The following is a 26419-nucleotide window of genomic DNA, read 5'->3' as shown; positions in this document are numbered from 1 at the left end:
AACTACCGCAAGTTCGTTTCCCAATGTTGCCACGCCCACTACTCCCACAGGCTGAATAACGGGTATCTGATAGTTGAGGATCTTGACTTTAGTTCCCTAGTCTCCAAACCAAATTCTGCTGTCCATACTCTTTTTCTCTGCTGAGGTTGCATTCCCAGCCCCCAAAATCAATGCAATTTGCAACATGACCACATCTAGTAAATATTTGTTGGTCGCTGTGTCGTATACGTACAATAATATTTAAACAAAAATATTGTTTTTCGAGCACAGCAATGGCGGTGCTTTGTGTTCCCTTGCTGAAAGATATTGAAAGAGGTTCGTTCAACTCGGGCTGGCAAACAAAACAGATAAACAAGGGGGCAGCTGGTGGCCAAAGAGAAGATTAAGGGGCTCGAAGAACTTGAGCAATTGGACAAAGTCAAGTCAATTACAGAACCAATATTTTCGGAAACTAAACAACAATATGGAATTCGATCGAATAGCTTAAGTGTTCAGATATAAATTGCCATCTGCTAATGCCAGCAGTTTTGATTATTTACGCTCTTTTCCTACGATTCGCTTGCTCACACATTTATTGGTAACTAATTGCTAAGATAAACAAACAGTTTCGGTTTCAGTGCAGCCACTTCGAAAGGAAGGAACTCGACGATCCGATCACTGGCCAATCTGCTGATCCGGAATATCGTGTGCATGTGATTAGGAATAATCTACAGATATTCCATTATACATATATCAATTCGTACACGAATTTCGAATACGGTTTGTGTATATTGGCAGTGCAATTTATTATTGTTTTGAGGTAATTGGCACGCAAATCGTGCCAGCTGTAAGTGCGAACATTCAGTATTACCATAGAGTGCGAATATCTGTGAGTTCTATTAGTTGTATCGCAGATCAAAGTTCGAAGCTAGCTGATTGGAAACTTCTGTAGCTATCTCCCCCAATTTCTGGGAATTCAGTTGAAGTGTGTTTGCTTAATTAGTCAATGTCTAAGATGTAGTAGGTATTGTGATAATAAGAAAGGCACTTATGGTTTTATAGCTTATAACTTAAAATAAGTTTTAAAACATCCAACAAAACTTGAGTTTCTCGAAGAATGTCCCAAATCGTGTTTTTACGACCATTCAAACTGTATAAAGAATTCAAGTAAGACCTCAAAATATGTTATGTTGATTAATTTCTAAGGTTCTTGATTTTGATTTAAAGTTCTGTGTAATATTATTATCACAATGTCGCTATCGACTTACGATTTCAATTTCAAAAACTAAATTGGTTGAAGAAAAATTGCCCAAAACAACATACTAAGCTTTGGAAAGATATATTATATAATATATTATTATTCTATTTATTTCACCGAATATAACAATTTAAATTAAACTGTTCTAAAATACCTGAACGCTCGTAATACAAAAACAACATCTAAGTTTCAAAAATCGAACTATGAAATCCAAAGTGTCCGCGATTTTGGGTATTTTCCAGCGTCGCCGCGAACTGGGGAATTTCCCACCCACTCAACTTAGTCACCGACACAAAAGGCAGATGGAAAAGATTTGGGGAAAATCAAACGTCAAACGCGCTCATATCAACACAAAAAGAAATTAGGGCACTGAAATAAATCATGTTTTTGATAATTATAGAAAGAACTGGCACCCACCTTTTGTGTTTATTAATCAGTATCAGTAATTGGATGTGTTTTTGATTCGATTGCAGATTGCAGAATCACAATCGTCGAATTTCGGTTAAAAATTAATTTGACAGGCTCACAGACACAGGAGCACATACACATCCGCACTCACGTACACATTTACACACTTCCACATTTACACTTTACACATTCACGTTCACCTGAACGGGTGGAAAACAGAACTTTTGTAAACAATTTCGCGATTAGGCATTTAGCTGGGCTAAAATATTATTGTAAATAAGAAGAGACGTAACGAATTAGCTGGTTGTATTGGCGCATTATATGAACATATGTATATATGTACACGTATTCAGAGATTAGAGCGAAATTATAATGACTACTTTTCGCTGGATGTCCAAACACTTTCGAGGTGTTGACTTTTCAGATTAGATTACACCTCTCATTTCACTCGGCTAATTATCAGCCATTTTGTTCAACACCAAATAAATCACAAGCACAAAAACAACAGCAACCACAACCGAATCGATCTTAATAAAAGAAAAGAATGCGAGCCATAAAAAATCAAAATGAAAATTTATTCTGGCGCGCGCTTCCACTTTGTACTCGACTTTCCAATTGGAACACGCACCGAAGCTGATCGGACAATGGAAGGGGCAAGAAGAGGGGCAAAAGAGCAGGACGTTGTTGTATTTGCCACTTTTTATTAAGAATCTATTTCATTACTGCGCGAAGCACAGACAGAAACTGGCACAAAACAAGGAAATAGCGAATCTGGGCAAATAAAAGTATTTGTCCGTGGAAAATTTCCAAAACGTTTTGGTTGCTCTTTCCAGCAGCAGCAGGCGACGCCATGTGTTTGTTTGTATGCGTAACAGCTGATCGCCGATTATTGATTTTTTATATGGATGTACAGATGAACATGTACATGTACATATTTATGCATGGGAAGGAACAGCGATTAGAGCTATTGTTTTGCGAAACAAGGAAGAAGTTTCACAATTCATTTGCGCATTCAAAAGAAAAAAGTTCGATTCTCCGTCGTTGCTGTTGTCAATGCAATTTCTGCATTCCATTCGCGCACAATTAAAAGCTGTTCACGCAGCTTATCACAAAAGAATAATATTGCCGAGCCACTCACTGGTGTGGATACGCTATTCTGACACCACACTCGAAATTTCTCTCAATCAATTTATTTATAATAAATTAGTGATTAGTTATTAACATTTAATTTTGATTGTTTTTCACTGCACTGCCGTTTTTTAACGCGAATCAAAAGTTTTTTCCAACCTCGTAATCCGCTGCGTTTTCACCAAGCAGAGTTCGCAACCAAACTCACGATTATTGTCATCGTCATCGGGGGAGAAATCCCGCAGAAAAGGTCTTACTCTGTGCCTATCGTTATCGCTACAGATCTTTTCCCAATGTTGGAATGGGAGTGCGGTTTATAGAACGTTGATTTAGTATTTTCGATAACTGGATATTTGTAAAATGATTGAAATTAATACAACTGATTTACGATTTACATGCCAACCCGTATTACGAGCCAAAAAGTCACTCTATTATAAACCAATAGTTAAAGAGAAGCTATTTTTAATGAAATACGCTTTGCACTTTCCGGCTACGGTCATACTGATGAACCAACACGTTGCCAGATCGGAGCGTGTGGTTTGTAACAAGCAGCTTGGGTCATGTACCACCAATTTGGGCGCCAAAAAGGCGCTGAGCTTGAATTGCGAAAACTACTACGCTCTTAAAATCACAACAAACATTGAAAATGTGAACAGTTTACCTATAAAAAATATTGCTTTATCTAGCCTAACTCAACAAAATCATCGAACCCAAATTAGCATATTCCTATTCCCATCATAATGCTAGAATTAGAATATATGTCCCATAAATAATCCGAAATAACCGAATTAGTTGCCTTGACTTGCCTTTCACACTAGCGGAGCCCACCCAAACTCTTCGAAACTTCGGCCAAGCCAACAAAAATCAATAAAAATGGCGCATTGCACTGAGGCCACCTAGAAGCACAAAATGACGCCACCAGAAACAGCAAAATACTCGAAATCGGAGTCGCTGAAGTTCCGCACATTCACGAACTTCACTTGGTCCATTTAAAATAGGGCCAGGGACGCAACAAATACACTTTAAATGCTCTCAAAAATAGGTTTTCTCGATGAAATCACCATAGTTGATAGTTTGATCAATCCATATTAGTCACTCACCTGCTCAATGTCGAAGTCCCACTCGGGCGATGGAGAACGCGCTGTTCGGCTGCCCGGCGGAGGAGTTCCCAATGCGGGGGAGCCGGCTTGGGGCTCTTCGGGAATCACGGCAAAGCGACCCCGCTGGAGGATTGGCGAAATGGCGCCATAATTAGCTGCAATGGAGATAGAAGGGGTCAGTATTCTGCACTAGACATTTTTAAGCACTAGACATGTAGCTGTAATGACTAATAACCCAAATTAGAGCCAAGTTAAGCGTAGAGTTTTAGATAAACCTATTAAGTATGTATAAACTCCTAACTTAAAGGCAAACGAACTGAAGCAACTTACATGTGGGCATGAGACGGAAGCGGCCGAGCGTCGTTTCGGGCGGACCCTGTGGCGTGGAGGAGGTGACTCGGAAGCGGCCTCGCCGGGCGGCGGCTACGTCCTCGTAGTTGCTCCCCCCCGACGCTCCGCTTGCACTGCTCTGCATCCTGTGCCTGATGCTTCCTCGTCGGCCTCGGCTGGAGCTACAATGAAGTGTGAGAAAATGAAATCAATAGTGCGCACAGGTGGTCTAAATGTATTGTACTTTTGACAAAAAAAACTTCAACTCACTTGAATTAAAGTCATTAGAGAATGAGATTATATTAATCCCTGAGTTCTTAAAAATGCATTTCTCGAATACAACCCTAACACATGCCATTAAGGGGGTAAGGTATTAATATCATCATATATTAGATGCATCTGATGTATCGTAAAAAATTGGATAACCATTTTTGTATATGGACTTTACTTGAACGAATTTAAATGAATGAAGTTGGTTCGTAACCAACTGAGCTACAGCTCATGTTCATTACTAATTACTAATACGCCACGTTGGTTATTGGGAGGGCTTTGGATTAGCTATTTCAACACCATCTCAATGCACGAGTTAGTTATCTAGCTGTTGGTTTATTTTACTTGGCAATCTGAGTTCGGCCCACTGTGCAGTGGTCAGAGGCAGTCGGAAAGTTGACTTTGCGAGCTCATTGCACGCGAGTTTACTTTAACATAGCTTTCTTGGCGCCTCTAAGCAGACTGCATAATGTGAAAAGTGGCTACGCTCTTTCTCTCTCTCTTCGCGGAAATCATAATTGAAAATCTCGAAAAGTGCATGAACGAGTTCCTGAAAAGTGTGCCACACAAGTTATTCAACTGCAGAAATATATAGGAAAAGCGGTGGGGGTGAACAGCTGACTCAGCGCCACGCGGCAACGTGGCGTATGTGTGATATTTTTGGTTGATTGCCTGGCTGCGCAGAATAAAAACGGCAGCCAAGCATTTAATATTTCTTTTATCTTTTGTTTATATTCCCTCAATTGAACCTGTTTGGCATTTCCAAAATGTCGCAAAAAAAGAAATTGTTTACTCAGATGAGACATCATCTATGTCACTAATTTCCGAGCATCAAGAGGAATTTTTGATTGCCGCCAATGCTAGGCACAACAATATAAAGCTCGACAGCTTCATTTGACGGTAAGTTGCGTATATCATTTATTGAACTGTGACTAAAGTCAGCGGCCTACACAAAAGTACACAATATTTAAGTAATTTACGCAAAATCTCCTACTTTGTTATATACTCTGAGCACAATTACGTTTTTCAATTAACTTATTTCAGCCCTTGGATTTTGGGATATTTACGTTAACAAAGATAAAGATCAGGATTTTACATTTACCTTAGTAATCTTTATATAAATTGCTTTGCCTCAGCAGTTTAAATAGAAATAGTGAATTATAAACACTTTCACTTTAAGTAGAACCATTACGATGTAAGTATTTATTTTATTTAGTATTTATTGTATTATGTATCGTTTTGTTGTATTATGTTAACTTGATTTTTCAGCTGCTTTGCCGAAAAACGTTTGCATAACACGCACAACCAAACATGCGATACTATATACATATATCGTTCATACGCCACTTGTACAGATGGTCAGTGGGAACTGACAAACTCGTTACTTTGCGTGTTTCGAAATGTTTTATAATATTTTATTGATTTTCTGCACCTCTTTTTATGCCCGACAAATTAACACCGAAACACTAAAACAGCACCAATAAAAAAAAGCATTTAGAACGCGCTGCTAACACTTCTCGACTGAGCACTTGGAACAAAATAATAAAAACAAAGAGACGCGAAGAGAGCGGCAGACTAAGAGCATCAGAGCGGCCGACCTGCTGCGGAATTTATTTCGCGTTTGTTTCACTTTATGCAACTGCCAAAAGCGAAATTGGCAAAACAACAACAAGAGGACCCGAAAGCGAAAACGAAACGCGGCTAAAACGAATGCAGCACCAAAATAAACCGAATCCGAAGTCAGAATTCAGAAGTCAGCGAGAAGAAGTGGCTGAAACGAGTGGCCAGCACCACCACCACTGCAACCAAATGCAGTGAGAGAGTGTGAGAGAGCAAAAGCGGCAGTGCAATAAGTAGCATCGGAGATAAGGAGAGCGAGAGAGCTCTGCAGTATATTTAATTCATAAAATTGCAGATAAAATGAAAGTCCCAACTACACTTTTCCCTCTTTGGGCATCAGTGTTTGAAAATAAAATTTTCTGAGCATTTTAAAAGACATTTAATACGTTTATAGAATTAGTTTTATATATCTCTGTGGATATTGTTTGTAAACAAAACCCATGTAAAGGGGATGATATTTGCAATTTATTTATGTTAGCAGTTTATGGAAAAGAGAATTATAGAGGGAACGCCTCATATCTGAAGTATTAACTACGAGGGTCGTTTGATAAGTCCGTGACTTTTTGAATAAAATATATTTTTTTCGTCAAAGAAGCGTTTTATTTCTCAACATAATCTCCTTTTAGCTCTATACATTTAGTCCAGCGTTTTTCCAATTTTTTTATTCCTTCCAAATAATAGGTTTTCTCAAGGCCCTCAAAATAGTCGTTTGTTTCTGTGATGACCTCTTCATTTGACCCGAATCTCTTACCGCCGAGCCATTTCTACATGTTTGGAAACAAAAAATAGTCACAGGGGGCTAAATCTGGAGAATATGCTGGATGGGGTAGCAGTTCGTAGCCCAATTTATGAAATTTTGCCATGCTGACTACACACGTGTGCACCCGTGCATTGTCCTGATGGAACAGCACTTTTTTTTCGCCAAATGCGGTCGTTTCTGCTTCAAATCAATATCGAATCTGTCCAAAAGCTCTGAATAATATTCGCCGGTGATCGTTTTACCCTTTTCAAGGTAATCGATGTGAATGATACCTTGTGCATCCCAAAAAACTGTGGCCATGACCTTGTTGGCCGACAGACCCACCTTGGCCTTCTTTGGTGCACGTTCACCCGGAGAAACCCACTGTCTTGATTGTTCTTTGGTCTCTGGTGTGGTGTGGTGGATCCATGTTTCGTCTACGGTAACGAAACGGCGCAAAAATTCGTTTGGATTGCGGTTGAACATAGCCAAACACTCCTTTGAAATGGTCACACGGTTGCGCTTATGGTCGTGTGTGAGCAATCGCGGCACCCATCGCGCGGAAAGCTTTTTCATGTCCAAATATTCATGTAAAATGTGATGTACCCGTTCAGTTGAGATGCCTACAGCCTCAGCTACCTCACGCACTTTCATTCTCCGATCATCCAATATCATTCCATGGATTTTGTCGACGATTTCTGGCATGACGACCTCTTTTGGGCGACCTGAACGTTCGGCATCACTTGTACTGGTACGACCACAACGGAACTCAGTAAACCATTTCTTAACCATTGAAATTGATGGTGCAGAGTCCCCATAATATTTATCAAGTCTTTCCTTGGTTTCGGTGATGGATTTTTTACGCAAAAAATAATGCTTAATTAGCACACGAAATTCACTTTTTTCCATTTTCGTTAAAATTCACGAGATCGTCTGCTTTCAATGCCTATAAAACGCAAACCAAAAAACGCAGCTTTCTCAAAATTTTACAGTCAGCTGTTAATCGATAACTGCTGACAGGAGCAGTGTTGTATTTAGAGCAGGTGCGCGGCAAATACAAAAAGTCACGGACTTATCAAACGACCCTCGTATCGTATATTAAACATTTGATGGAATAAATCATAGTTACATTGCGCTTTTACCCAATTAATTTTATTTAGTTTAGTTAATGTATTAAATTTGTAAAGAAAGTAAACTGTACCACTGTACCAGACTCTTCTCAAAATACGTACGTCTATGTTCGAAAAGGAGCAATAAAGTACATGTCCCTAAAAGTACCGGATAAATGGAGAGAAGGATAGGCCTGCATGATAAAGAGAAAGAGAGCGGTGCTCCTAGAAAGTGCCAGAAATCGCGTACACGCCACCAGAGAAAGCTCCATCAGCTGTTGGCGACACGTGAGCGCACCGCCCTCCATTGGAGGGGGGAGGGGCATGTGGTGCATGTCTGCTAATTGAAAGCAGATGGACAATTGTGGGCGGAGGATTTTGACAATTGGGAGGATGAAAAAACAAAAGTCAAATGGAATTATCTAGCGACTCAGCCGCACATTGTGTCAAAGTGATGAATTAGGACTTAATCTGACTTCTGTCGTGGAATTGCACAAGAATGTGATGAATTGATAAAAACAAAACAGATATTTAAATGGATGACCTAATAAATGGTATTCAAGAGTTTATAATCAATAAGGTGATATTGAAAAGCCCCCAAGTCATAAAGGGAATTTATTCCTTATAGAGTACTTTATATATGTATGTATGTACCTCCTTATCTCAATAGCTTTTTCTTGTACGCATGAAAAACACAATGGTCAATCTAATGATGGTATATGGTATTCAACCATCATCATGAAGGAATGAATATACAGTTGCGAAAAAAATAATAGCAGCACCACTACGTATTTTATTCTCGATCAAATAAATTAAGGTTGCGTTACCGAAAGTACGAAATACAGATTTTTCGCATAATGCTAGATATTTTTCCCATCAAAAAATGAAAAAAAAAATTTTAATTGTCCCATACCTTTATTTTTTATAATTTTTTTTGGGCAGCAAGGTCTAAAATGAGGCGAAAACAAAAATAGCAGCACTATCGATTTTTTCAAATATTCAATACTTGTCGGCGGTTTGTTTTGGTGAAAAGCACATGGGTATAAAACTTGACATTTATATTCCTATTTCCAACATTATTTTTTAAACATACCTTAAAAAAAATATTTAAATGGGACGAGGAGAACATTGCACTTCAGATAAACGTGACATGGTCAAAAAACCAATTTCTGAAGGAAAATCACACAGAAATATTGGTCTAATCCTTCAATGCTAAAACAAAATGATAGGAAATGCAATTACCTACAACGAGAATCCCGAATAACGTGGGAGAAAACAATCATTGGGCACCCATCTCATCAAAAGGCTAGTGCCCGAGAGCAAGAAGGATCCATTTAAAGCTTCTACCGAACTGAAAAAGGATCTCAACATATCCGCAACAGTTCAAACAGTTCACACATGTCTAAGGGAACACGGTTTAAAAGGCTGTAGTTTAAGGAAAGTCCTTTTTTTAAATGGGAGACACATACCCAAGCGCATAAAGTTCGTCAAGGAACATTTAAATTGGCCATGCGAAAGATGGACGAACTTTTTATTGTCAGATGAGAGCAAGGTGGTTTTTTTTGGTGGCAATGGATCTTGATCGAGGGTAAGGCGCCCTAGGAACACCGAATATAACTAGGAACGACACAGTAGAAGCAATTAAACACGAAGGATCCTGTATAATGGTATGGACTTGTTTCTCGTACTATTTAGTTGGGGCAATACCATAATATACCATGGATAAAAACCATTATGGATCAACATGTGTTTGTGGATATTTTGGTGACAATGATGCTACCCTTTTCCGAATACTATTAACAAGACTATGACCCCAAGTACACCAGCAGGAAAGCCAAGGATTCGTTCCAAAATAAATCTGTTCCTGTTTTGGATTGGCCTGAACAGTCCCCAGGCCGTAATCCCATCAAAAATTCTTGGTCAGAAATGAGAAAAGCAGTTGTAGCTTCAAAGCCAACTAACAACGAATAACTTTGGGTATAATTAAGGAGTCCTGGAGCAAAATATCCTAAAACCGGTGCCAGGACCTGGTTGATTCCATGCCAAAACGTTGCGATCCTGTTACTGGTCATAAGGGATACCCAACCAAATATTAAATTAGTGGGAAGGGTGTAGTTTTAGCACGCAAACATTTGTTATTAGTGCATTTTTTACTATCAAGTTTAAAATTGAAAATTGAAGCATTTTTCATGAAGTGCTGCTGTTTATTTTCGCCTAATTTGTCGTTTTTAACAAGATCCTCATTTAGATAAGAATAATAAACAATTGAGTTATTTTTTTTCCTAAAAGTGAATTGTTTTACCTTTCTAAAAGGTATTTCAGCTCCTTTTAAGCCCTAAATTGTAGGTAGAAGACTTATTCAAAGTATTACTGGGCAAGTGCTGCTATTTTTTTTTTCGCAGCTGTACATAGTTGCAGCAGCCCAATATAGTTAGGATTTACCCCAAAATTGAATTCAGCAGAAAGTAGAAATGATCAAAAGTTTAAGCTTTCATGATGTTCCCTAACTTATTTATAATTTGTATGCATTAATTCGCACTATGCCAAAGGCAATAAAGAGCTTCTTTGTTCTCCGATTAGGTAAAACGCTAATCTCAAATCAATGCCAATTAAAATTTATTTGAAACTCAACCAGCGGAAAAATGAAAAGCAAACAGTAAACAGAACTTTATAGCACTGTCAATGAAATTATAAACATTATTAACAAAGTGCAAACTTGTAGTGCTCCTATAAAGCATACACTGAGAAAAGTATATGGGAAGGAGTTTTAAACTTATTTATGTCAATCTGCGACTACTTGATCCATTTAAACAATTAATTGTTACTCACTATTCAACGTGGATTATTTGTTGTAAAAATATTATAAGGCCATTTTTTCTCAGTGCATAAACACCTACTCACAGTCCGTCCGTCTATCATTATTTTCAACAGCACATATCCTAACAATTTTTACGTTTTGCTTGGCGAAGAACTTTACGCGATTTGCGTCTAAAGAGAAGAAATAGCTAAGCTTTTCCTCAATACAAAGGAAATTTTCTTGATTTTCGTTATTTCGCCTTTCGTTTGGGCGCACATCCAAATCGAAACATGTGACTCGATGGCCCGCAGTGAATGACATCATGAATGGTGGGTGGTTGATGGGTGAATTGGTGAGCGATGTTCCTGGGGCAGACATTTGGGCACACACGAACTCAACAAATGAATTAAGAAAAACAGACAGGAAAGGGTGTTTATAAATACTGTCCAAAGGCTTGATTCTCTTACTATTGCCCGCTAAATTTGCTTTGCTTTTATTCTCGAATATGTCAGGAGCGTTTATTGGCCTCAGGTGAGCCGTGACGAATGAGAGGCCAGAAAAGTAAGAGTGATTATGTCTGTAGGGGTCAAAGGTAAAGTATGCTGAATCTTTGTAGGAGGTCATTGGCTTCTCAAGGTTTTATTTAGCTGTGGAATATCAAAGAAAAGTGGAATTGTTCCATGGGTAGTCCCCAATACAGATTCAAATGTGTAATCATTTAAATAACCTACATACATATTCATGTAAGATCAACGTTGTACTAAAGTAGTTAATTATAGTAGTAAAATTTACGTAAAAAAAATGTGTCATATAAACTACATACATATGTTTGCTTAGATGATAAGGTTGTCCCACTTACTTACGCAAAACACATGTACGTAGTAATAGTAGCAATACCACTTTGCTTAAGAACATCTGACTGTAAAAGATACATATGTAACTTTTCAAACATCAATACTACTATTACTATCATCAAATAATGAAACACACGTGATGTTCAGTGTTCATTATCACCATGTCAAACAATCATTTTCAGATATCATGGCACGGAATGATTTGCAATTGTTCTCCTCCCCCTGCACTCGTACTGTCCGACGTCACGTTATCAGTGTAAATGTCGCATCTGAATTGCAATGTGTGTGTTTGTTTGTGCCTAGTGGCCCGCCTGTATTATTTATGCATGTGCTCTTTGTTTTGCCCGACAGTCATTATTTTATTGTTGAACTGGTGCGGGCGATAAGAGGGGCTGGAGGCGCTTAATTTCGCTATCTGCAGAAGAGCGGGACAGCGAATCGCAAGCATAAATCACTTTTTCACAATTATTCCGTCTGACGACACGCTGATAAGTGGGAGTATGACATTAAATTGGGGCACAAGTTAAAAATTTACATAATGCATTTTGCCGGCTTCTATTTAACCGTTATTTCAAGAGAGGGAGAGAGAGGAAACAACAACCGGCTAACGGTACATATGACCATCCACCCCCACGCCCCAGGGGGAAAAGAGATAGTAAGACCGCGATTTGGGGTTGTTTGTTGTGCTTTCACTCCCACTTCAACATGTTAGCATGAGAGCACATTTACATTGAACAATTTTGAAATTACATCTTACATATCTCGATTATAAATACACAATTCACTTACTTTGCCGCCTTTGTCTTCGCTTTTATTCGCGTCGCTGCGACCCACACTCACTTTCGATCGAATTTAGTTGCTAAAATTAAGCCAAAGCTAAAAGACACTCACACACACACGCGCACGGACGTCACCAGGGCAAAAACAAATACACAGTGAAACAGCTGGCAGCGGCAGCAGCAACAACAACTAGAGTGCGACTCATCCAATAAGAAAATATTTTATTTGATTTATGCAAACGAGCAAATTTTGTTATTCTTTTTAATCACACGTCACAGTGCACTCGTTCAATACAAAATTCACAATTTTTGCATTTCTATTGCTTTTCTTTGCAATTTTTATTGCATTTTCCCGCTACTACAGGGCATATCCTTTTTGCAACTTTCGGTTAATTGCGCGATTGCGTTTCCTTCCGTTCCGAAACTCGAAACTCGCGTTCTTTTATTTTTCGCCAATTTTCGTTCCGTTTACTTTATTGTATAATAAGCATGGCGCACACTGGATTTATATATTTTAAAAACATTCTGAAAATTTCGACCGTATCTGCAACGGCTACGGCAATAAACTAGAGTTGCCAGGGCCGACTAAGTGCTTCTATCGATTGTTGCCAATTGGTATCGATACAATAACATTGTGTACTTCTTTATTTATTGCATTTAAGTTCATATAGTAGCTAACTAAATTTGTAGTTTTATTTGACCATAACGGCAAATTAATATTTAATCTATAAATTTGAGTTTAATAGCGTTTCACTTTTGTCTGGAAACATAATAGTTCACAATTTGTGTGAGGTGGCAACTTTGATGTAGGCGCTCGAAATTTAAGTAAGAGGCATTAGAAATATTTATAAAAAAAACCAGGACATAAAATGCCTTTGTAAGAACAACACATTATATAATTTATACCCGGTTTAATAAAAGAACACGTTTTAATTATAAATTGCAGCATTAAATGATTGAATGATCCTGTATGCTAGAGACCCTCAGGTCTGGTGTAAATTTTTGCACAATATTTGTTCCTTTTCTAATAGATATCAATAATTTAATTAACTTAAACGACTGTTAATGGGTTGCAGATCAAGTATCGAATGCTGTGTTCGCTATAGCTAGAATCCTTTGTACGATAAGCAGTTCTAGGAAATGAGGAAACTTTGGCGCTGCAGCCGCTCGACCCGAAAGCTTTGTCTTCTTAATTTGTGTATGTGCATATGTATGTACATAAGGCTATGCAATCATCTATGAAATTCTACGAAGTCAGCTTCTTATTCTCCTCGGAGAGCTTTCCCTCAACTGGAGGCTTTTTGGCCGAAGCCAGAGGTGCCTTCTTGCCGTACAGCATGTCCACAAAAAGAGCGGCGAACACCAGGACAGCTCCAAGCCACTGGCGGGCAATCAGGACGTTTCCGAACAGCAGAACAGAGCACAGGACGGTAAAGAACTTTCGCGTTGTCGTAACCACGGAGCAGGCCAGCGGTCCAAAGCAGGCCACCATTAGGAAAATGAAGAACTGACCGAGCACGCCACACACAGCTATCAGCGACAAATGGGTCCACGCCTCGGGATGGCGGATAGTGAAGTACAAGAACTCCTTGGCCTCACCTGAAGAAGGGGAACCACAATTTGTAATGCTCTCTATGACATTTGTAAAAACTTAATATTCGTATATGTAAGTTTGATAAAGAAGCCTGCATTGAAAGTCTAAGCCAACTTATTTATCGTATGTATATAATACAGTATAAAACAGTATTTTAAACACTCACCTGAAAATACCATAGCAACGCCTAACATCAGGGTGCTCCAGAAATTCATGGCCCTCATCATCTGCTGACCCGAGGGCGCACTGGCCGCTCGAATGCGCTCCTGAACGGCTCCAGTCAATCCGTCCATTGAGAGGCTGAGGAAGAGCAGCACCTCGCCGAGTAGCGTGGTCTCAGCCGGCAAATTGGACACCTTGCCTTCCTTGTACATAAACAAGATAACGCCCAGGACAATGGTAAGTACGCAGGCATAGCGCGTCCAGCTGTAGGATTTGCGACCAATCAGCACGCCCAGGATCATAACGGGGATCGGTTTGGCTGATTTACCCACTACAGCAGTGGGATAGGGAACCCATCGCATGGCCATATTGGTGGAAACCATGGCCAGCAGATACGTCAGCGAGCAGGCCACGTAGGATCCCGCATTGGTAGTGTCCTCTTTTTGCGGCCTAATGGTTAGGAGCACTAGAAGACCACAGATCAGAAGTGATTTGTTGGCAGTCCACGTAATCCTTACCCTTGGCAAACACATAGTTGCAGAGGCACTGCACCCAAACAAGGGCCAAGGCGTAGGTAAAGCGTTCGCCCACGGATCCGTCTGTCTGGACCTCCTCACCGTAGCGGCCCCGAGTCAACTTCTCCTGGACAATTCCGTACAAGAAGTAGCATACGAAGATGCCGACGGCGTAGATCACAAAGCGACTGCGTTCCGGCAGATTCATGGCGGGCAGATGGCTGTTTTGGGAAGCGTGTGACTTGTGGTTCGGTTGGGTCGGACTTTATGCACGATCCTAAACAGTTGGCATTCTCCGGAGTCGCGGCTGCAGTGCCGTGATTTGGCGTTGACTATCAAATAATCCAATCAAATACGTGGTCGGTGCTGCCGAATTAGCTGTCTTCTAGCCAGATTTGACTATATGATTGCAGGTACCTACAACTACCTGTTTATTGGTAATTTGTAAGTGGTTATCTTTTAAAGTGGTTATCTATTTTAAATAAGTTTTAATTCTAATTATTTACCATTTTGGAAAATAAGTATATGTAATATATAACAATAATATAAAGACATCTTATTAAAATGTTAAATCAACTAGTCATTTATTGAAAGCTAGAGTTAACAACACTACATTTGGTAAATGGCGGGGGCGCTTTCCAGTGTGGCCGTCAATCTAAAATTAATATATTTTCTTATCGGATATCGCCAATTTAAATTTTCAGCGCAAAAAGTAGTTAAATTTAATATTTCTTTGCAATGGTAAAATAATAGGAATTATATAATTTACGTTAAAAAATGAGCTAAAAATCATATTAACATGTACAGTCAACGCTCTTCAAATTTGTTTACTGAAAATTTTTATATTATGAAGTGAGTGCTTAAATATTGTATCAGAAATTTAATTTCGTTTATTTGGTTTAAAAATATAATTGCAAAATACAATAAACTATAGTCCCACATACACAAGCGTATATGCGATCTTCTCTTTGTTACACTGGTAATGCACTTGAAGTTCTCGGTTTTAGTGAATGCAGCCCGTACCCATTGAAAATACGCCCCATGCGTAATACTTTCCAGCAGCCTAAGAGCCTAGACAACAACAAACAAGCGATTATCCTCTTAAATAGCAGCTAACAGTTAAGCGGTAATTTGTAAATGATAAAAGGTGGCGACTAGACCTTAAAAGCTTTAAAATGAGAGAAAACAACAAACAATTGAAACGAAGAAGGAAAACCGAATCAAAACAGTGCGAAGCGTCTACAGTGACACCTGCATAGGAGGCAGCCAGGTGTAGAAGAGAATGTAGGCAGCGCTGGAAACAACGTTCGAGGAGTCCAGCGCTGAGACGACCTGATCGTCGAACTTGAACCACTTTCCGTAGTTGGCGCTCTTGCAAAAGGCCGTATAGTGGCCGCCTTCCATAGTGCCGTAGTGGTTGGACACGGCGTACAACTGGTATGTCTTGGGCGTTACCGCCCGCGATTCCGCCCGTGCAATGTAGGGATTCATGTCCAGGTTCTCCAGCGGGAAGCGCAGGTAATTTTGCTTCTTCATGTAGGCGCCGGAATTACTGGGGTCCGCGTAGAACCTATGTGGGATTAAACAGAATATTAACAAGCGCAGGATAGTTGGGCGGTTAGCATCACTTACCGCTTCAGATGAACCACCATCACAGGTGGCAGTTTAGATATATCCAGCTTCTTAATTGCATCTCTTTTGGTTTTACAATTAGGACAATTCCAGCCATGGATCCGTTCTCCACTAAAGTACATGTCCATGCACTGGTTCAGCTGGCAGACATTCGAGTTGGGCGGCAGCTCCAAACTGAGATTAGAAAAGCTCTCGTACGTGGCCGACTCCTTATGACAGGCCACACACTTGACAGTGCTCTTCATTTGGCCGTAGAATAAATGCAGAATCATGCTCTCCTTTGCCTTGGTAAATTCCAGCCAAGCCTTCTCCGACGCACTGATCATCTCACGCTGACGGGGCACGTGCAAGGTCTGGAGATCCGAGTGCAGCCAGTCCATCAGGATGGTGAGGAATTCGTGTGAATCCTGCTGGTCAACGCCGCGGAAGATCTTCTGGTACTGGCCCACAACATACTGTAATGAAATATCTCTAGTTTACAAATATACTTAAGTGTTTTTTTTGTCAGCTACGTACTCTCAAGTCTCGGCTAGCCACACACTTGTACTGTCCATTCCAAAGCTCTTTGATGAGTGCAGCCACCTCCTCGATCACTTGCCCATTGGTTTTGTTGCTTCTGCTGATGTAATTCTTGTATTTGTCCGAGATGCAGTACTCCGTCAACTGAGGCGTGTTGCTCAGGCACTGCAGTATGCTGTTCATATAGCAGGTATTGCCCAGATTCTTCAAACCAGTCAGGCCACGACCCTGCAATGTTATCCGAAAATTAATGTAGGTTACGGTTCTGAGATAGAGTAAAAAATAATATAAATAGCTTTTACTCGTCTCAGCGGGAAGATGGAGCTATAAATGCTGTAGGTGGGCGGAACTGTTGGCAGCTGGAGCTTCACGCCCGCCACACAAATCATTCGCGGAATCCTGTATAGTGCTATTCCTGCTCAACAGTATGGCAATTGTACGTTTCTTTGGTTTAAGCATGCTTTGAGTGCGGACGGCGAGCGACTAAGAGTGGGGGCAGCGCACAAAGCACGGCCCGCGTCTGGGCGGGTGTCTTCAAAACGTGACCCGCTGGCTATTGATTTGACTCGTGTCGCGGCTATATTTGTGTGGCCAGTGAATCAACCACCACCCATGCAATACTTACCACATTCTGACCAATGACGGGCGAGAAATCACGAACGCGTTGCGATGTCCTCTCCACGTTCCTCGGCTGCGGTTTCATCGCCCTATCGAATGTAGGCCTTTCCACCTTGTTTGGCGCAAGTGTCGGATCCTCGCCGGTTAACTGGAGCAGGGATTCTAGGCTGTCTGACACGACCTGTAAGTCCTCCAAGTTCCTGCCCGGCGATGGCGGACCCGAAGGTGTTGGTGATTTGTAATGTTTTTTTGTCTCGCGAGCGATCGCCAAAAGACGCTCCCGCTCCTGACGTTCAAGTTCATGCTGCTCATCCAAGCGTTGTCGTTCGCGTATCTTGGACTCTATATTCCTCGTTGCCTCGACCTCCTTTTGCGACAACTGCTGTGTAACATTGTGTAGCTCTTGTATGCGATTTAGTTCTTCTCGCAGTCGATTGTTTTCAACTATCTGCGGGACACACGGACAATTATATGTGAATTATAAAGTAATTTATTGATCTTACATAGTCTTGGGCCTTGCTCTCCAACTGTAGGATCCTGAAGTGCAGCTCCTGGTCCTCGGTAGCCGTCAATCCATCGCCCTCTGCTGCTTGACGCTTCCACATTTTTGAGGCCCTCTCCAACTGCTCATCGTTCTGCTCCGCCCGCTGTAAAAACTCAGCCTGATCACGCATGATCTCAGCGATGGGTTTAGCCGGCGGAGAAGAACGGGAAATTCCCTGGTCATAAGTGCGATTGGCCGCGGGCTTGTTGGCCCGATTTATGTCTGGTCTTGGTCTGAAGTCCTTCGCACTAATATCCTCCTTCATGGTGATGTCGTGGATTGAGGGATACTCAATATCATCGATGGTTTCAATATCATTGTTGTTCTGCTGCGGCGCCTGTACACTGGGATTAGTGGAATGAGTTGGGTACATCATAATGAAGTACTCGTAACCGCCCTCGACAATCTGAATGGGAGCGCGGTAAGTCACATCCGGATCCCACTACCAGAAAATGGTGATTATTGGTAATCTGTGGGTGGATTACATTCATACTCACGTTCTTTAGAATGTCGAGGAGGGTTGAAATGGCTGTGTTGGCCCCCGGTTGGGCATCCTTGGTGTTCCAGTCCATAAGAACCACCGAATCCTTGACGGAACGCGATGCCCACGATGCCTTGACACTGCTGCTGAGACGAGCCTGCAATCTGCCAGCCGACATTCTGTGCAAGTTAAAAAGTTAGTAGCCAGATAGCGAGAGAATTAGAATGGACAACTCACCCTGGCGTTATTAACTCCTCGGGAACATTAAATGCACAGTAGTAAGTGAGGTGGGAGACCTCGTAGTCGGCGCTTGGGCGACAGTCCATAACTAGAACCGATTTCTCTTGCATTCGCCGATACAGATCCTGACAGGTGATCAGTCCAAGTCGGGCGTACTGTGTTGGCGGTGTTATCGGCGAGTCCAGATTTAGACGCCCATTGCTAACCAGGTCGGGAGCAATTGTTTCTGGCTCCTGGCGCTGCTGAGCATATCGATGCCGCAGGGAGTTGATAATCACCTCCAGCGTGTCCATAATGCGGCGATTCGACTCGGTGTCGCCCAGCATCTGTCGCACCGTCGCCTTGTGGCTGGCGTAATCGGATTTTTTGTGAATCGCGGTCAGCATATTAAAGTACTTCATGTAGGTGATGTAGGCCAGCTCCTCGTCGCCATCCAGTCTGTACTCCTCGGCGGTCATGTACAGTTTGCGGGCGGTGTTCAGCAGGCTGGGAAAAATCAACCAGGTAAATCAAAACAGCCGCATCAGCACTAACTCGCGGTGTCCACTTACATTTTCATGCCCTTGCTGCGCAGATCAGGAATGATAGACATCTTCTCCAGGTCCTCTAGGTTGGAGCTCATGTGCAGCTTCTTCAACTTGGCCATTGTTTGTCTTTTCTCGTCGGGGCGGGTAAGGAGCTACGTTAAATTTGGGACTTGGGATGTCGCCGATTCTCCTGTTTTCATAGCAGGAATTTCTCAATCTGCGGGCTGGGCTGCGACAACACAATCACTTGTTATTTTGCATGAAATGTATCGATAACAATGAAATAGAGCTGTCGCAAGAGAACGATGTTTCCAGCTTGGACAAATCTAGCCATAGAGCTATTTATATTGAAAATCGACAAGGAAATATATTTCTGTTATGCTTGGTATATTTCAAACAACCTCTTATATGGTTGTTATAATCCGTTTTACATTTTAAATTTGAGAAACAAATACAACGATTTTTTTTAATTGGTTCAGTTCAGATTAATTCTATTTCGTCCATCTATATGGATTTCAAACTTAGAGAACTTTTTCAGAAACGGAATTTCTATTTTATCTTTTTCTACCACAATATGATAAATATTTTTGATCTGAAAATGTATTTATACTTTGTAATGTTTTGCAATCCAGGAAACTGACAAATTTGGCGGGAAAACCACTAAGACTAAAGCAACACTGTGGAGCTCGTTTTACAGCTGATCACCTTTTGTTTATTATTTTAAAACCAAATTTTTTAAATGGGCAGGACTTCGAAGGATAAGCGAGACATATTCTACCGACTGGCCAAGGAGCAGGGATGGCGTGCACGCAGTGCTTTTAAACTGCTCCAGGCGGAGGAGACGTTTCAGTTGCTGGACGGTAGTTTTCCAACCTCGTTTTTTTCGGTCCGATTCAAATTGGCTACTTATTTCAGGTCTTACCCGAGCCGTGGACCTTTGTGCCGCTCCTGGCAGCTGGTCACAGGTGCTGGCCAAGCGGATGTACGAGCCGCTGCCGCCGGAGGAGCGGGAAATGGTGAAAATCATTGCCGTAGACCTGCAGGGAATGGCTCCAATTGAAGGAGTCACACAACTCCGGGCGGACATCAGCAAGGAGTCGACGGCCGAAGCCATAATCGAGTTCTTTGGCGGCGAGAAGGCGCAGATTGTTGTTAGTGATGGCGCTCCCGATTCCACTGGAATGCACGACTTTGACTCCTATGTTCAGGGCGAACTACTTCTCTCTGCCCTCAGCATTTCCACCTTTATACTAGAAGAGGGAGGCTCCTTCGTGTCGAAGATCTACCGTGCAGATAGGACCAGTCGGTTGTACACCCAGCTTAAGCGGTTCTTCAAGGACGTATGCGTTTTCAAGCCCTCCGCCTCGCGAAACTCCAGCATTGAAGCTTTTGTGGTGGCTCAAAAGTTTTGTCTACCCGAAGGCTACAAGCCCTGCAACCTGATTACCGAATGGCACGATAATCCCGAATTCTGGGTGGGCAGAAAGAAGGAGAGCCCGCCCGTTGTTCAAGTTCCCTTTGTTGCCTACAAAGGCGATCTGGACTCGGACCGCACATACGATTTGGTAGGTTTTAATATTTTCAATTGGTTAAATCCACTAAAATGTGTTGTTTTAGGGCGAGAACTATGTTTACAAAGAGCCAGTGCAGCAACCCCTGACTGCTGCCTACCAGGATATCTTGCAGAAAACGAGTCAAGTGAATATAAAATATGAAGGCATTCGCGTTATTCACGATGAGGAAATTCTGAAGAAATGGCTATTTAATAATAAAAATATCAAGTCTGAGAAGTTAGAGGCCTGAGTAACACTTAATAAAAGCTTTAAAGATGATTAGATATGAATATCGGAGATCTTTGTGAGTGTAAATTGTGGTGCATCTAAAAGCGAATCAAAACGTTCTTGTACACGCAACAAAGCGTTGGGTATTTATTATAGCGATAAATACGCCGGTTAACCCCTCTATGGGGATCACTTCTTGGTTTTGTAACAGCTAGTAACTACAACCATAATAAAAATCCTAAGATAAGGTATTTAAGATACAAGCAAGCAGAGTGCGGTTATTACAACGTCATAATCTTCTCCAGCTGTATCTTTTCTTCGTTGGCAGCTGCTTTCTTGCGAGCCCGGGCTCTTTTCTTTTGACCCGCCTTATGTCGTCGGCGAAGTTCTCTAGATTGAGTTTCGCTCCACTTTTTTAAAGATTGTCGTCTCACTGGAGCTTGTCTAGAGGGCTCTGGTCTGGGCACCACTACCTTTCGACGTTGGACAGAGCGACCGTTTGCTTTTGCTGGAAAAGCGCAGGGCAGCAGCTGGAGTTCCTCGTGCAGGCGGCCACATAGTGTGGGCGAGATCGGAAGGTAACTGCTTTGTGTAAGGAAGGCTTGGTCGCTGGGAGAGGATTCCGTAAGGAGCTTATGCAGTTCAAAACTCTGGGGCGTGGCCTCCTTTGTGACAATGCACAGTAGGAACTTGTCCTTGTATTTGGGTGAGTATCGCAGTAGGTAATCTCCAACGGGTACAGTGTCCAGTAGCTTTAGAAACTCGCACAAATTGGATAGTAGCTGCGGCATACTAGTGTTGTAATAGTCATGAAGCTGCTGCTCCAATGACATTAACGTCAGCTTCTCCTCCAGCATGGGCTCAAAATCTCGGAGCGAGATGCGTGTGCAGTGTCCCATCTCGACCCGCAGTAGCTTTAACTGCAGCCAGGCACTTATCAACTCGTATTTGGACATTATTTCGCATCCGCAATCTGGCTTGTTCTCCAGCTTTATGAAGTGGCATCCAAGTGGATCCTTGACGTTGGAGTCCCTAACTGCTGGTATCGATAATGTGCTAAAGATTTGAAAATCGTTGCACTCCTCCCCTTCGCCTTTACTTCTCAGTGTCCAACTAACCAAGGCGTTATTGCAGTTTCCATCTAGCACGTCAGATGATTGCTGATCGATAGCTTGGGGCTTGTAGACCATGTGCAGATCTATAGATGACTTATCACAGGCAGGCTCATTGGGCACCTCCTGGACTGCTCCATTTATGTTGTAATCAAGCCACTCGGCTTGCCCAGGCTGTGAAATGTAGGCCCCATAAGCCAGCTTCAAGATTAAACTGTTTGTATGCCAACCACAGTTGCGGGCGGGGAATGGCGACTGGAATTCCATGCACTTGTGCCTACTGCTTGGCGATTCTCTTAGGCTGACAAACATTTCGGTCGGCAGGTCTATATAAGATCCGGTTGTAAGGAGCATTAACAGAGAGTCTAGGGGCAGCACGAACACGTTGCCAGCTTCAAGCTCCAGTTCCTTGTCTTCCTTCCGCAAAAGCTGTACTGGCTCCCTTGCTTCCCTCGTCGCGTAGCGATCCAAGCGCAGTCGTAAAGTTCGCATGGCTTCATGGCGGACCTTCACCTCTCGCCAGAGTCTTACCCGACCCACAGTCCTCTCCAGCTCCACCTGCTCTATGCTAGCGGTCTGGGAATTGAGGCTTCTGCACTGGGGCAACTGTGGCAGTCCGGAGAAGGTCATGTATGAGTCGTTGGGGTAGGCTTGTATAAGCTTCCTAACACCCAGTTCGTACCACTTCCTGTAGACCGCCACCAGACTCTTCATGGGGGCATAAATGACTTCTTTGCTACCGTTTTCGTGGTCGTGTATGTGTTTCTGCACACGCTGTTGCTCGTTGCATCGCTTCTTTTCCGTGGCCTGCCACACCACAAAGTCCTGTTCATCGACGGGTTGCCTGCGTTGCCAGGCGAGGAGAACTCGCATGCAAGCGGCCTGCTGCGTAAGATTCAGCTCCGAGTGTCGCTCTAGGGGATTGGGAAAACTGTAGAGGGAAGTGACGGTGGAAAGGTCGCGAATCGGTCTCTCTGGGACCTCGTTGTTGCGAGGATCCCTCAAAGCGGAGTTGCGATTGAACGATTTGAAGACATCGGAGGTTTCCTTGAGCTCCATTCGCAGCACCTCTGGGTCCACCTCGTTCAGCAGTGTGTATAGAGCATCGTCCACGTGCTCGAAGGATTTATTGAAGACCTTGTACGATGGTTGGTTCCGGAATACAGAATTTCCCCCGTATAGCGCCGCATCCTTTTCCATGTCGAAACGGTCCTTTGAAATTATTCGAGATTTAAGTTTTCTAAATATATGTTTTTGGCCAAAAATACATACTGGGGGAACTTTTGTTGTCAGGCAAAGCTGCTCATTGGTTGGTATACTGCAAATCTGGGTTGTAAGTAAATAAAACGTTTATTTAGGAACCTGTTGGGGCTGTTTACACTTCGATACCATTTAAATGATAATATCACGAAAAGTTAGTACTTTTTAGCCTACAACCAGCTGGGCACACTGCCCTTACCGGCGAAACGATGTTCTTTTTAAATAAAAAAAAACGACGCGACATTAGAAATTTTTTCATTTATTATGTTGCTCTCTCCATTCTATCGTTATGCCATAAACATGTTGAAATTTTCCGTTTGCCCGTACACTAGCTGAGTAACGGATATCTGACAGTGGGAAAACTCGTCTGTCAAGTTTCAACTTTAAGCTTTAAGTAGAGGCCCTCATAAAGCAAGTTGCTGACTAAAATATATATTTTATTCCACATAACGATACAAATTGGCTTTAGCAGAACTTTAGTTTTGTCTCTTTTGTGCAGATCATTTGAATTAATTTCACATCATTAGGCGAGCTATTTATGCAACATTAACTTTTTAATTAAAGTTAATTAAGTGTGGCCTTAAAACTCACGTTCGATTCGCATTCAGTACCAGTTTAATTATACATTTTAAGCGCAACATGTATATGTATAATCTACTTTTAGTTCTAATAGTTTTTACCTCCTGTACAACATCCTTCAACTATACAAGCTGCGATCACGCAAAGCAGCCAAAGTTTGTATGGAAATTCGAAATAAAAACGAATTTGAAATAAAAACTACGACTTAATATTTGGCAGCTGAGCTCATGCTGCGATGTTCAGAAAAACGACAAGGCCATCAAATCGTGCCGTAAGTCCTTGCTGAGCAATAATTCCACCAATTTGAATGGGGAAGTGAGCAATCTAAAGTCGGATAAAGTGGCTTTGCATGTGGTTAGTATCGCTCCAAAACATGAATTAATTCTAAAATACGTTATACTCTCGGGATACGTATAATCCTTAGTGCATTGCGGAGTGTTCCTTCAGGATCAATGGCTTTTTGCTGAGCAATGGAAGTGTTAATACCCAGGCAATACAGAAGAGTTACCAGCAACGCTACAAAAACGATTCGAACATGTCTCAACTGGTGGTAAGGAGCCTCAATAGTTGCACGGACTATGGTGGGTGAGCGTACGAATGTTATATCTACTTAATAATGGCTAAACTTACGTAGCTAGGAACCGGGTTCAGCAGTTCCAATGGATGCCCAAAAAGGGCGACTGCGACTATTATCCTGCTACCTTGCTGGCCTGCATCATGGAACAGGTGTACATCAACTGCCCGATAAGCAAATGGAAAAACACCAGCAATTGCACAGCGATGCGGAAATATTTGGTTGCCTGTGATGATGTGGATAGAAAGAAATAACCATTGAATATAATAATATCCGAATGGAGCATCCAAATGAAATAGTGGTTCAGTCCAAATGTTGATACTTTTTTTATTTATTCAGCCTCTACTTGGAAGGTCAATTTAGCGAGATCGGCCATTCCGCACTCAATCACATCGCCTGCCTTGAACGCATCCGAACCATTCGGCGTTCCGGTCAGGATCAGGTCGTTTGGTTCCAGGGTCATGTACTTGGACACGTAGGAGATGATGTCGTGCACCTTGAATATTAGATCTGCGGTGCACCCCTTTTGCTTGACGGCTCCATTGACGGTGAGCCACAGCTGCAAGTTGTGTGGATCATTCACTTTTTCGAGTGGTATGAAATGAGACACGGGCGTAGAAGTGTCAAATCCCTTGCCCAAGGTCCACGGATGTCCGTTCGCCCGAGCTGCTCCCTGATATTATTAAATTTAATTATTAGTCACAATGGCTCATGACTGTAAGCATCAATAGCCTTACCAAATTGCATTGGGCTGTAAGATCCAAAGCCAGGCAGTATCCTGCCACATAGCTCATGGCATCTGTCTTGGATACGTTCTTGCAGGGCTTACCAATCACCACGCCTAGTTCCACTTCATATGCTACCTTGGTAAAGACTTTGGGCAACTGCGGGGAATACGAAGATTAAATTGTGAAATGTTCAAAGCCTTAAGCAGAGATTTCTTCTTGAGTGGGTATATCGTAATATCATAACCGATACAAGAAGGGATTTTAACTTCCACCTATGTAATTTTATGTTGACCCACACATAATAAGATATTGTTATTTGAATTCTTAAATGACCCATAAATGTTATCTTTTTATAAGAGTCCAGGGTTCTCCAAGGCCCATAGAGTCCAATATATGGTATTTTGCTGTCTTGTTTCCATCTCGATGCTATCTTAAATGAGACTACAGGCCTTGTTCTCTCTAGAACTCACCACAATGGGCTGTCCCTCCTGGAGGTAGGAAGATGTGGGTTTGAGGAAGACAAGCGGCTCCTGGGGTACGGGAACATTCCTGGCCTTCACAACGTCCCTGCGGCGTAAGAAGGGATTCGGTGATTATCCATGCACACCCAAGATTACTATAGCATTAAGTTACATGTAATTGAGAGCCACCCCCACAATCTTTTTGCCATCGTGCAAGAAGTTGGTGGCATTCTGGTTTTGGCACGCCATCCTGAGGATTTGGGTTAGCTGGACCACTGTAAATTTTGGAAAATATGTTAGCTAGATTCTAAAGCTGAATGTTAAACGAAATGATTAGAATTGGAACAGCTCTGCGGTCGAATGAAAGTGAGCGTTTGACGAGCTGGGCGGCACTTACTTGCGCAATGTTTATTAATTCGAAAGTGGGGGGTTATCTGGAGAGTGGCCCCCCGCAACAAGTTTATCAATTAAATAACAACAGAAAACGAAGAGAGCGATCAAGAAATCAGCTGATGCCCGGAGTTGCCAGAGCTGGCAAAGTTTTTTGGGTAGTCGTATACTGATTACAATTCATAATTCTGAAAGTAAAATAACTTAAAAGCAATTCAAAAATAGTCGTAATTGCAACTACCTGTTTGAAAAATTATTGCAGAACCGACGAAATTGTATGCACTTGCTGTATTTTGCAACACTATCCCTGGGCAGCGTGACCGTTCGTCCC

General features: G+C 41.9%; 7 protein-coding genes across 9 annotated transcripts in view; 2 read left to right on the top strand and 5 right to left on the bottom strand.

Moving 5' to 3' along the window:
- LOC120454662 (5'-AMP-activated protein kinase subunit gamma-1) overlaps positions 1–12533 on the bottom strand; it is a 67947-nt gene extending 55414 nt beyond the window's left edge. Inside the window, exons 1-3 of one of the 3 annotated variants that reach the window (XM_039640167.2) lie at positions 12382–12533; positions 4204–4385; positions 3874–4028 (exon numbers count right to left, since the gene is read on the bottom strand). In XM_039640167.2, the coding sequence (XP_039496101.1) occupies positions 3874–4028; positions 4204–4348 (300 nt within the window). In that variant the 5' untranslated portion in view covers positions 4349–4385; positions 12382–12533. The other 2 variants (XM_039640165.1, XM_044006464.1) reach the window with 2 other exon arrangements.
- A 734-nt stretch (positions 12534–13267) lies between these two features.
- On the bottom strand, positions 13268–15017 carry LOC120454667 (solute carrier family 35 member B1 homolog). The gene is made up of 3 exons (XM_039640178.2): positions 14646–15017; positions 14132–14593; positions 13268–13970 (listed from the first exon to the last, which is right to left on the bottom strand). The coding sequence occupies exons 1-3, from the start codon at positions 14848–14850 to the stop codon at positions 13618–13620; spliced, it is 1020 nt and encodes a 339-aa protein (XP_039496112.1). The 5' UTR covers positions 14851–15017; the 3' UTR covers positions 13268–13617.
- A 490-nt stretch (positions 15018–15507) lies between these two features.
- Positions 15508–19482, bottom strand: LOC120454661 (ubiquitin carboxyl-terminal hydrolase 8). Its single transcript, XM_039640164.2, has 8 exons — positions 19228–19482; positions 18674–19162; positions 18453–18615; positions 17915–18397; positions 17419–17859; positions 16791–17021; positions 16275–16729; positions 15508–16212 (listed from the first exon to the last, which is right to left on the bottom strand). The coding sequence occupies exons 1-8, from the start codon at positions 19320–19322 to the stop codon at positions 15882–15884; spliced, it is 2688 nt and encodes an 895-aa protein (XP_039496098.2). The 5' UTR covers positions 19323–19482; the 3' UTR covers positions 15508–15881.
- A 365-nt stretch (positions 19483–19847) lies between these two features.
- LOC120450776 (putative tRNA (cytidine(32)/guanosine(34)-2'-O)-methyltransferase 2) lies at positions 19848–21053 on the top strand. Its single transcript, XM_039633934.2, has 3 exons — positions 19848–20063; positions 20119–20768; positions 20821–21053. Exons 1-3 carry the CDS (start codon positions 19943–19945, stop codon positions 21004–21006), a joined length of 957 nt encoding a protein of 318 aa, XP_039489868.1. The 5' UTR covers positions 19848–19942; the 3' UTR covers positions 21007–21053.
- A 48-nt stretch (positions 21054–21101) lies between these two features.
- On the bottom strand, positions 21102–23503 carry LOC120450774 (little elongation complex subunit 2). Its single transcript, XM_044006274.1, has 3 exons — positions 23486–23503; positions 23369–23422; positions 21102–23308 (listed from the first exon to the last, which is right to left on the bottom strand). Exons 1-3 carry the CDS (start codon positions 23486–23488, stop codon positions 21266–21268), a joined length of 2100 nt encoding a protein of 699 aa, XP_043862209.1. The 5' UTR covers positions 23489–23503; the 3' UTR covers positions 21102–21265.
- A 16-nt stretch (positions 23504–23519) lies between these two features.
- Positions 23520–24814, top strand: LOC120450778. Its single transcript, XM_039633936.2, has 4 exons — positions 23520–24094; positions 24155–24289; positions 24360–24516; positions 24570–24814. Exons 1-4 carry the CDS (start codon positions 23996–23998, stop codon positions 24761–24763), a joined length of 585 nt encoding a protein of 194 aa, XP_039489870.2. The 5' UTR covers positions 23520–23995; the 3' UTR covers positions 24764–24814.
- Positions 24815–24816: 2 nt separating this feature from the next.
- On the bottom strand, positions 24817–26243 carry LOC120450777 (acylpyruvase FAHD1, mitochondrial). The gene is made up of 5 exons (XM_039633935.2): positions 26096–26243; positions 25871–25973; positions 25708–25804; positions 25247–25393; positions 24817–25182 (listed from the first exon to the last, which is right to left on the bottom strand). Coding segments are annotated over exons 1-5 (690 nt in total). The 5' UTR covers positions 26097–26243; the 3' UTR covers positions 24817–24840.
- Between the last annotated feature and the right edge of the window lie 176 nt (positions 26244–26419).

The sequence above is a fragment of the Drosophila santomea genome, chromosome 3R, assembly GCF_016746245.2.
Source record: "Drosophila santomea strain STO CAGO 1482 chromosome 3R, Prin_Dsan_1.1, whole genome shotgun sequence".
NCBI classification, from domain to species: domain Eukaryota; kingdom Metazoa; phylum Arthropoda; class Insecta; order Diptera; family Drosophilidae; genus Drosophila; species Drosophila santomea.
This window is presented reverse-complemented; position numbering and strand designations above follow the sequence as displayed.

What these genes read in the sequence shown, in the direction of transcription:
- LOC120450774 (XM_044006274.1), bottom strand. An exon ending in TGACAACAAAAGTTCCCCCA is followed by an intron (nt 23,309 to 23,368) that starts GTATGTATTTTT and finishes ATAATTTCAAAG; the next exon opens with GACCGTTTCGACATGGAAAA.
- LOC120454661 (XM_039640164.2), bottom strand. Translation starts at nt 19,322, where the DNA reads ATGGCCAAGTTGAAGAAGCTGCACATGAGCTCCAACCTAGAGGACCTG. An exon ending in GAGGAGTTAATAACGCCAGG is followed by an intron (nt 18,616 to 18,673) that starts GTGAGTTGTCCA and finishes TAACTTGCACAG; the next exon opens with AATGTCGGCTGGCAGATTGC. An exon ending in TCCTCGACATTCTAAAGAAC is followed by an intron (nt 18,398 to 18,452) that starts GTGAGTATGAAT and finishes ATTTTCTGGTAG; the next exon opens with TGGGATCCGGATGTGACTTA.
- LOC120450777 (XM_039633935.2), bottom strand. An exon ending in AGGAGGGACAGCCCATTGTG is followed by an intron (nt 25,394 to 25,707) that starts GTGAGTTCTAGA and finishes TATTCCCCGCAG; the next exon opens with TTGCCCAAAGTCTTTACCAA. An exon ending in TTACAGCCCAATGCAATTTG is followed by an intron (nt 25,183 to 25,246) that starts GTAAGGCTATTG and finishes TAATAATATCAG; the next exon opens with GGAGCAGCTCGGGCGAACGG.
- LOC120450776 (XM_039633934.2), top strand. Translation starts at nt 19,943, where the DNA reads ATGGGCAGGACTTCGAAGGATAAGCGAGACATATTCTACCGACTGGCC. An exon ending in GACGTTTCAGTTGCTGGACG is followed by an intron (nt 20,064 to 20,118) that starts GTAGTTTTCCAA and finishes TACTTATTTCAG; the next exon opens with GTCTTACCCGAGCCGTGGAC. An exon ending in CGGACCGCACATACGATTTG is followed by an intron (nt 20,769 to 20,820) that starts GTAGGTTTTAAT and finishes GTGTTGTTTTAG; the next exon opens with GGCGAGAACTATGTTTACAA.
- LOC120454667 (XM_039640178.2), bottom strand. Translation starts at nt 14,850, where the DNA reads ATGAATCTGCCGGAACGCAGTCGCTTTGTGATCTACGCCGTCGGCATC. An exon ending in CAACTATGTGTTTGCCAAGG is followed by an intron (nt 14,594 to 14,645) that starts GTAAGGATTACG and finishes GTGGTCTTCTAG; the next exon opens with TGCTCCTAACCATTAGGCCG. An exon ending in CGTTGCTATGGTATTTTCAG is followed by an intron (nt 13,971 to 14,131) that starts GTGAGTGTTTAA and finishes CCCCTTCTTCAG; the next exon opens with GTGAGGCCAAGGAGTTCTTG.
- LOC120450778 (XM_039633936.2), top strand. Translation starts at nt 23,996, where the DNA reads ATGTATATGTATAATCTACTTTTAGTTCTAATAGTTTTTACCTCCTGT. An exon ending in ATAAAGTGGCTTTGCATGTG is followed by an intron (nt 24,290 to 24,359) that starts GTTAGTATCGCT and finishes TATAATCCTTAG; the next exon opens with TGCATTGCGGAGTGTTCCTT. An exon ending in CAATAGTTGCACGGACTATG is followed by an intron (nt 24,517 to 24,569) that starts GTGGGTGAGCGT and finishes AAACTTACGTAG; the next exon opens with CTAGGAACCGGGTTCAGCAG.